This window comes from Elaeis guineensis, chromosome 2 (genome assembly GCF_000442705.2).
Source record: "Elaeis guineensis isolate ETL-2024a chromosome 2, EG11, whole genome shotgun sequence".
NCBI lineage: Eukaryota > Viridiplantae > Streptophyta > Magnoliopsida > Arecales > Arecaceae > Elaeis > Elaeis guineensis.
The window spans coordinates 90,400,667-90,409,943 of NC_025994.2; the positions used below are offsets into that span (position 1 = coordinate 90,400,667).

General features: G+C 38.1%; 1 protein-coding gene across 2 annotated transcripts; it reads right to left on the minus strand.

The window, feature by feature from the left end:
- Window positions 1–234: 234 nt before the first annotated feature.
- Window positions 235–5,557, minus strand: LOC105053909 (gamma-glutamyl peptidase 5). 2 transcript variants are annotated; one of them, XM_019846037.3, is made up of 4 exons: window positions 5,049–5,557; window positions 2,432–2,598; window positions 2,166–2,333; window positions 235–593 (listed from the first exon to the last, which is right to left on the minus strand). In XM_019846037.3, the coding sequence occupies exons 1-4, from the start codon at window positions 5,239–5,241 to the stop codon at window positions 492–494; spliced, it is 630 nt and encodes a 209-aa protein (XP_019701596.1). In that variant the 5' UTR covers window positions 5,242–5,557; the 3' UTR covers window positions 235–491. The 2 variants fall into 2 exon arrangements, with proteins under 2 accessions (XP_019701596.1, XP_010933553.1); XM_010935251.4 differs by having other exon boundaries at window positions 2,432–2,584; window positions 5,049–5,555.
- Between the last annotated feature and the right edge of the window lie 3,720 nt (window positions 5,558–9,277).

A 9,277-nucleotide genomic window follows, 5' to 3' on the forward strand; every position in this document is an offset into this window, starting at 1 on the left:
TTGCATTATCAAGAGTCCAAACATTGGTTCTCTTATTTTTATATGTTTAATTCTTTTTCTACGCTAATGTTATCCTGGTTTCATTGGGCTATGACTGAATTTGCTCTCAGATGCTGATCTTTGGTTCCCCTTTCTTTTATCCTCTTCACACCTTTTATCCTTAATTTTATCCTTGCCTTGGTTTCTTAATGTTTAGAGCGTCAACTGAAAGCAAATACTCCAAGACAGCATCCATTGATATGCAATTTTTGTGAAGTAAATTCCTTGATTAAATCATTCAACGAAGTAAAAGAGTTACATAAGGTGTGGCAGACCTGAAAAACCCCTCCTATCTAAACTTCCACCCATAAATTTCCTGAACAGTAGCAAGTTGTAAAGGAGATTAATCCAACTACCTTTGTTTGACATTTTGAGTAACATGTTTATATACAAAAGCTGGGTTCCCATCAGAATCATAATCTAGTTTTCAGTGCGACATGTTCCGGCTACAATCAGAGTTTCCCCTTGAGAAAGCTTTTGCACAACTTTTTCCATGCCTCTCGATCTGGTTCCCGAGCATCTAAGCTTGCCTTTGCTGCTTCAGCATGACGAGTCTGAGACACATCCATTCAGTTTAGTTCCCACATGACAACAATAGATGCCATGTTTAAGCATAAGTAGTTTGAAGATATAAAAGAATCATGAAGCACAATTATAACATGATCTTGCTTAAAGAGAAAATGAGAATAAAAGAACAATCATCTGATACATGAATGATAGCTATGACGTACTAAAAGAGAAGCTTTAGGCCCATTCAAAAATGGCCCCTGAAACGGTTGAAACTAATTAAAATAATCGGGTCTTGAAAACGTGTGTTTATTCATTCATGACAAAGAAAGATTTAGATACATGGTGTCAGGTAAAGCAGCCTTGAGAAATTAATTCACAAAATTTTACTAATCTGAAGTGAATTGGCATTATGCAGATGCAAAGCAGTATAACCAAAGCTAAAGTGACCGCCTTGACTGAAAAGCTATGATTTGGGGCGGGTGGTGGAAACAAAAGTTTTCCTACAAGTCATGACATGAATTTTTAAAATTGCACAAAAATTTTCATTTTATGCAAATATATATATAAAGTCATATATCTATTATGAGAGGAGTTGTTTCAGCTGCAATTTCTTATCATATTCATTGAAATGCTATGTTTATATACAAGTTGTCAAAGAATCAAAAGCCAATAATAAGGGGAAGTTACAACAACCATGGAAAATCATATAATGACAGTATAGGAAGATAATCGCAGCTATGATAGCAAAGTAATTGCAGCCATGATAGGAAGGTAATCAAATTTGTTTCAACCATAGTTATCTTCCAAGCATAAGATGTCATGTTTGGAAGGCAATGGAACTTGTTTCCAGCGATATTGTCCTTCCAGAAATGAATAGCAATACTACCAACCGGACAACCGCTGGGCATGCGTTGACCAAGCATTAATTAAGGAATCATCACAACTGGGCTAATATCTATCTTCAGGTGTATGTAGAAAATGGTGGGCCAACAACAACAAAAGGCAATGAAGACTCCAAATATACCATTAATTATTTGCATAAATCACAAAGCTAATTTTGACATTTATCAAAAATATCTATTGATGGTAAGAAAGAAGAGGCAGACATTGAAAAGGCACCCCAATGTCTCATGCCTTTCTTTTTTGACGAAAGAGGAGGCCGAAAGCCACCAAAGCCTTGTCATTATTCCATGGTTGATGGGTTTGAGACCATAGCTGAATGTGTGACAGGACACAATCCTAAAATTTGATACGAATTTGGTCACATAGAAAATGACTTTGAAAGCGAATCTACTCCCAGAATATCTTGCAGTGGCTTACCAACATTCTGAGATTGGCTTCCCTTGCATTTATCCTCTGATTTTGAAGTAAATGCACGTTCTAATCACAAACATTATCCTTTTGTTTATCTTCCATTTCCCCCTATTTGCTGGTTCCCATATTATTAGTCATCCATAAAACCAGACAAGCAGAAGATATTTCACAAAGTCCAAAGTATTTCCTTTTCTTATTTTCTTTTTTTTTCTCTTCGAAAAAGATGGAGCCAGAGCTCAAGAGCTTTCCACTAAGAAAATGAAAGAGATAAAGTCCGGATATTTCACTGGATGGTTTCTTACCTGAATGAGGTTACGTTGGAGGAGGCGATCGATGAGGTGCAGGAGAATGTCCTTGGTGTATTCAGGGTGGCCTTGGATGCCCATGATGTGGTCTCCATACCTGAACATCTCGATGCCAGTCTTCTCAGACCAAGCTATCACCTCTGCATGGGGAGGCAGCTCCCAGACCTGAAGTTAAAAGAATTCTTTAAATGTCGCATTTAAATGCATCAGAGCAGATAACTAGAATGAAATGATATATCAATTCATGGATATCCTTCACTTACCTCGTCCCGATGACACTCGATCACCGGAAGATGAGAGGGGATGTGAAGAGAAGAGAGAAGCTTAAGAGCAGAATGCGAGGGGTGGATGCAGGTGACTCCTATATCCCATCCTTTGGCTCGGCCAGTCTTCCCGCCCAACGCTCGGGTCAAAATCTGTGCAAATTTAACTGTGATAGCCAGTAGTCTTAAGCCAAATATTAATGATAAAAGGATTTAGACGAACTTTTTTCTCGAAAAAATATTAAAAAATTCAGACAAACCATGGTTACTCTGAAATATAAACCTTATCAATTGCAAAATTTCATGATACTTTCGGTCGCCTAATAATTGGATTCCAGTCTCCCATAATAATGATGAAGTTAGAGACCGCCACCGGGCCCCAACTCCAACATCATCATATCATGCTTACTGGACATGCCATTCCAAAATTTATCTCCCACCCAGTTCCATCACATTCAAGATCTGATAACTCCATTATGTGGAGAAATAAATTGGTTCTTTTTCTTTACTTCATAAAGTTCCTCTTTTTCAGTTGGATCATAAATTCCTCCTGCAACATAAACCTACTTCTGAACCAGATCACCAAGAATCTGACCGCTGTGGTCCAACTCTGGAGTGTAGCCTGCAACATTGATATCTTTCCCACACAAGCCCATCAGTGGATAATACTAATTGATGGTAGCATGCAAATCATCATAGATTTTTTTTTTTTTTTTTCACATGGCAATGATCAACAAACACTAATACAAACAATCTCCTGTAATATTATAGGAGCATGCAGCTTGCTTTTTAATGAGGTATGGACACAGATGCCTTGCACCTTATCATCTAGTCGATAAGAAACGTTTTTTACACCTCAAAATAGAGAGCTTATCCATATAGTAGAGGTAACACTGGCACTCGAGCAAAGTTAAGGATAGAAGCATCTGCCATGTGAGTCGAATGAAGAACAAATATCACAGCCACCCAAACTAGAACCCAAAATTTGGGAACTCCCAAAATTGTCGGCAGGCTAGATCGCCATATCAATCATGTGCTATATCTGTAGCAGGTGATGTATTCAATTCTCAACTATTAGCTAACCAAAAAACATCAGCCATTAGTTTCTTTGGCCATTGGATTTAAATCTCCCCTGTTGCCAAGAAACAGAAGGCAGATATTATTAACCAGGGACCACTCATTTGGCCCTCCGCCATGTGATCAGTTTTCAAGAAGAAAATAGCAGCAACCATAAGCTAAAGATCCGACCGTCTAGATTTCCATTTTACACTTGTCGGCAGATCGGCTGGTTGGTGCCCGCAGCCAAAATGTGACTAAAACGCATCATCATTAATAAATAGACTGGGTCCTCTGAATCGGCAAATATACTTGTAACAAAATTCAAATTCTTCAATGAACCAAAGAAATGCTTCAAACAAATTCAAAATCTCGAATGGACTAAACAAACAGACTTAAGCCAAGAAATTACATAAAGTTAGGTTGCTTCGACACCAGACCTAGTAAAAATTCATCATGTTGGCAGCCAAAATGTGACTAAACAAAGTATGAGCGTCCATAGTGACCAAATCAGAAGAATACTTGTAATAAAATTCAAATCTTTTGATGGACTAAACAAATACTTGAAACAAATTCAAAATCTTGAATAAATTAAACAAACAGACTAAAGCAAGAAATGCATAAAGTTAGGTTCCTTCGACATTAGTCCTGGTAAAAGTTGTCATGTCTTCTTTTTTTCTTTTTTGAAGGAGAAAAAAGTTGTCATGTCAGCAGCCAAAATGTGACTAAACATAAGTATTAAGTTCCACAGCGACCAGACAATCAACGGCATTGGCTGGCTGGCACTGGCAAATTCCAGACATTCAACGGTTCAAAACAAGAGTCCTGACCCGAAGAAACAATTAAATATTAGACCACTTGGACGTTGGTCTTCTCGCCCTTCCAAGATCTTGTGGTCATTACAAGGTTAGGTTCCTTTCTTTATTTTAAGTTATATATATATAGCTACAGTCTAGAACGTGGCTGGGTCTCTCAGATGTGGTACACGGAACCCTAAATGGTCGGGCCCGGATCTTCTGAGTTGTCCCGACACGCATCACCGTCCAGCTGGCACGATGTCACGTGAGTCACGTACCAAGTTAAAATCTTTTATTTTTAGAAAAATAATATCTACTAAACGTCGCTGTGTCCTTGGAATAAATTAAAAATATATAACACGGCCTTTTAGAATCGTAATTCGTAAGGCAATTTGTAATTTTTCAAAAATAGAGCAGAACGGCGTCAGAAGCCAGCGTCCAACGACGACAAAAGACGGGAAATATACGGTGGCAGATCCGCACCACCCGCATACAGAAGATCTGCACGCGGACTTCCCCACCCGGACCTCGCCGGAAGAAAGCGGTTAGCCGGATCGACGATGTCTAAAAGAACCAAAATGCCCCCAACTTCCCCAAGCCCCCTATACAAAGCATGTGAACGGCCTTCTCTACCCTTCCTTTCTCATGACATAATATATCGAATTATCGACAACAAAAAGCCTAATTTATCATCCAAATGCAAAATGAGATGCATTAATATGATTAATTATAGAAATTAATAAAAAATACGACCAAAATATTACCTGATGGCCGAAGCAAATTCCGAGGACCTTCTTGCGCTTGGAATCGATGATTTTGAGAAGTTTGACGAGTTCTTTGATCCACACATCGTCGCCATGCGCATCGTTGCAGCTGCCGGTGATGACGAAGCCGTCGTAAGCGTCCACATCCTTCTCGGCCGGCAGCTCCCCGCGCGCCGCCCGGTAGACATCCCATCTCTCCCCTTCCTCCCCCAACAACCCCACGAACACCTTGAAATACCCCCCATAAACCTTCTTCACGTACTCCGAGTCCTCCGCGCACAGCAGCACGGCAAACCTCTTCCTCCCCTCCATCTCTCCTCCTCCCATTTCTCTCTGTCTCTCTTTCTAATTCTATGAGGAAAAAAACTTCGAGAGAAGAAGGAAAGGAGCTTTCTTTTCTTCCTTTCAAAGAAAGAAAGAAAGAAAGAAAGCTCCGGTGGTGGAGGAGTGATGGAATGATGAATACTAATAGAAATGGAGGGCGGAATGAATGAAGGATGGGGGAATGGGGGAGGCGGGGGTTGCCGTTTTAAAGAGGGAAGGGGTAGTGTGGAAGTGGCCACGTTTCACGGCTTAATTTACGCACGGCGCCACCCATGGGTTCGCACCCATCGTATAGTTTGGTTCGGTTTGCCGGAAATACCCTTCCGACGGGTTTTTTTTTTTTTTTTTTTTGTTTGTTTCTACTCTGTTTCGCGGGTGGTGGCCGTGCTTGCTTTTTGCCTGCGTGCCAGAGAGTGGTTCACCCACCGACGCCGTACTGGGGGCGTTTTGGAAAGCAGAACCGAAGGCTCAAAAGTGGGGTGTCGACACGTAGAAGACGGGGATATTATTGGAATGTGAGAGAAATTTTGTTTCTTGTAATTTTTAAGTATTCGGACTTGGGTGGATCCTGCCAGCTTTAGTTTTGATGGATGATGTGGCGCCGGCCGATTGGTTGGGTTTGGACTTGATGTGCTGGCGTTTGTTCCTTAAGAGAGAGAAGAATCGTTTCTCTGAGGTCAAGGGATGCCTGCCATTGCCAGCTCATTTGTTTATGGAGTCAATTCTCGTGTTGATTGGATTAAAGTCCTCAAAACAGAGGATGGGAAAGAGTTAATAAAGGGAGGACAAGGGTTTTAACTGATTGGTACACTGTCTTGGAATAGGATTTACTGCAGGGTTTGGACAGAGTCTAATTTTAGTTGCTAGAATTAGATGGCCAGAATTCTCATCTTTAATTTGTTCAAAACCAATAAAAGACCTGCCCCAGTATGTGACAAAGCCACCTAGCAGAAATCCACACCGGAATGTAAAGAGAAAGTGCCGAATTACCGAAATGTACCACAGGTTTCTAATTCTCCTTTTATTCAAGTCAGATATAAATCATCATCATCGATGTACCGCACTCAGGTTCACATACAAGTGCACAAATATGATTATATAAAATAAAATCTATCTTTATATGAGCACGAAATTTATATGATTATATAAAATAAATAAAAGTAGTCGTACAGAAACAAGATTTACTAAATCGTCATAAAGAAGAAATCAAGGTAATGTACATCTTGTTTATTTGATTAATTATTATTTTTATTTTTTTATTGTTTTGGCGGTTTGGTGATCTCATGTTACATTTTGGTCGTGGAAGAGAAGATCATTATTTATTCTGTCTTAAGTACAGGTTTGATACACATTTGTTTAATTGGGATTCATATCTGACTTTGCGAGCACTAAAATATGAGCGACAAACAGACATGGATTATACCAAATAAAAAACAGACATGGATAGGATATACTGGACTTCTGCGTGTTCCATTTACATCCCTATTGCTCTTGAACGCCCAACGATTAGTTTGTACGTAAAGGAAGAATCGACTCAGGAGATAAAATGGGGAGATAGAAAAACAAGAAAAAAACAAAACAAAAAACAAAAAACAAAACAAAACAAAACCACTCATTTGCAGACGGCAGACTTCACAGCCTGTGCCTTTTGTCTCAAAACAGTTGAGATGGTCATAAAATATCCCTGGTTATATAAAAATTAAATCAGAGTCCTTGCATGATATAAATGTTTTTTTTTACCTCTTTTGTTGAGTAAAAAATGATTGCTGATTTAATGGCAACAATATTATCCATTTTTCTAATCTGCAGCTGTATTCTTTCTTCAAAAAATAAAATCGCCTATTTATTTTTTTATATCTTACCAAATAAATAAAAGATTCGCGGACCTTGCCTTTCGCCCATCATTTTTTTTTTGTCTCATCCATCCATCCCTCCCACCAAACATTAGGGAATAATTTAAATCCAAAGATGGGTAACGAGGAGACTTGCCTGTGGATCATAGAGGAATCTTTTATTTTTAAGCTATTTAGAATATACTTGACTTAGAATGATATGATCGTCTGAATCTCAAAAAAATAATAATAATAAATTTAAATTTATTTCTATTTAAATAGTTTAATATTTATATTAAATTTAAATTTTAGATATTTGATCAGTCTAACCTATCTAATATTCAAATCTGATTGTATCAAACAATATATTTAACTCATTTAATTTATTAAAAATCTATTTAATCTATTTAAAAATCAGTTAATATATTTCTAATTCATTTAATCTGATTTATTTAATTTATTTAATCTATTAAAAATTTATTTAATCTATTTAATTTATTTAATTTAATTTGATCTGTTTAATAAATAAATTAAATAGATTGAATTAAATTATTTATTGAATAAATAAATTAAATTTAAATTTTTAATTTTTGTAATGAATAGATCAGATTTAGATTGATAATTTTTTTGATCCACACGGTGTTTAATCAATCTATATCCGATTAGATCTGTGGATCGGCGAACCCAACGGCACAAAGAGCGATCAGGGGACGTATGTTTTTCTGGATGGGCGTGGAGGGCTCAGATGGCACCGGAGGGGAGCAGAATTAAGAATGACATGGTGGCTGCGTCACCAAATGGGCTATGTGCACCATCGCTGTGCTCCGCGCCGCTCCCGAGATGAAATCGGGTCCCGGAAGCTTCCGGGACGCTGGTACCCGCAAAATTTGAACTCAAGGGTTGGGATGAGATGGGGAATTTCCAATGACTTCGGTTTGTAGAAAAAAAGATTTGTTGCCTTGCTGCACTTAATTCTGAATGGTAATTTACCAAAAATAGTAATTTTGGGTTGTAGAAGATCTGTTTCCGGACTCTTTCGGACCGGGATCAGAAAGAGAAACAGGCCACCTCATACTGCCACAGACTAGAGATGTAGGGTAGGGCAGGCCAAACAGCACTGACTTTAGTTTACTATGCTGCTGATCACCGCTGATCGAATTTGAAGTTTACTACTTTAGTTTACATCTTCTTCTCCCTCTTTCTTTTTTTTTTTTTTTCCTTTAAAATGATGACTATGTGCCTCCCTTCGGCCTCAAAAAAAAAAATTTGAGATTCTTGATCTAAGAGCATCTCTTTTCTTTCTTTTTTCTTTAATATATATATATATATATATATATATATATATATATATATATATATATATATAGATAGATATATATATATCTTTCAGCTCTGGGCTAAGCTACTGAGATCCTATTTTCAAACACTGCCCTTGGACGGCACTAGGATGCTGCTTGGAGAGTGCATAATATAAGATTACCTAGCTAAGCACCCAAAAACTATATGAAAAGGATAAATAATGTCATCCATATTTTGACACGAATATTGCGAGTGCCACGTTCAAAACTTCAAGCGGTTGGAATCTTGTGCATGAATCACAAAGCAGCCACAAAGTAATAGGCTGTCATGCATGCATGGCGTCCCATGGAAAGCTATGTACCTACCTTGTCCCACTACTTAAAACTCGGCTAGAGTTCTAATGGGAGACACAGTGAAAGATGCTGTCTGGGCTAAAGTTGGTAACCGAGGAGAAATTATTGCCTAGGCCACATTCAGATAGATCAGCACAAATCTTGGAGCACATACACGGTGGATAATGCGCAATCAGGAATTTGTAAAATACAAAGGTTAATGTGGTGTGTTATCCACCATGGGATTTGAGCGGCCTATTTGGGCATAGTGTAGGCAATAATTTCTCATACCCGTTTAATGGAACACGCAAGCCATGCTCTTACATGGAAGACTATACCAATAGGATCATGTATTTTTGCACCATATCCTCGCCTTAAAAAAAAAAAAAAACCCCGATATTTGCATGACTTATACTTAATATTTGTTTGCCTAATTTTTCTT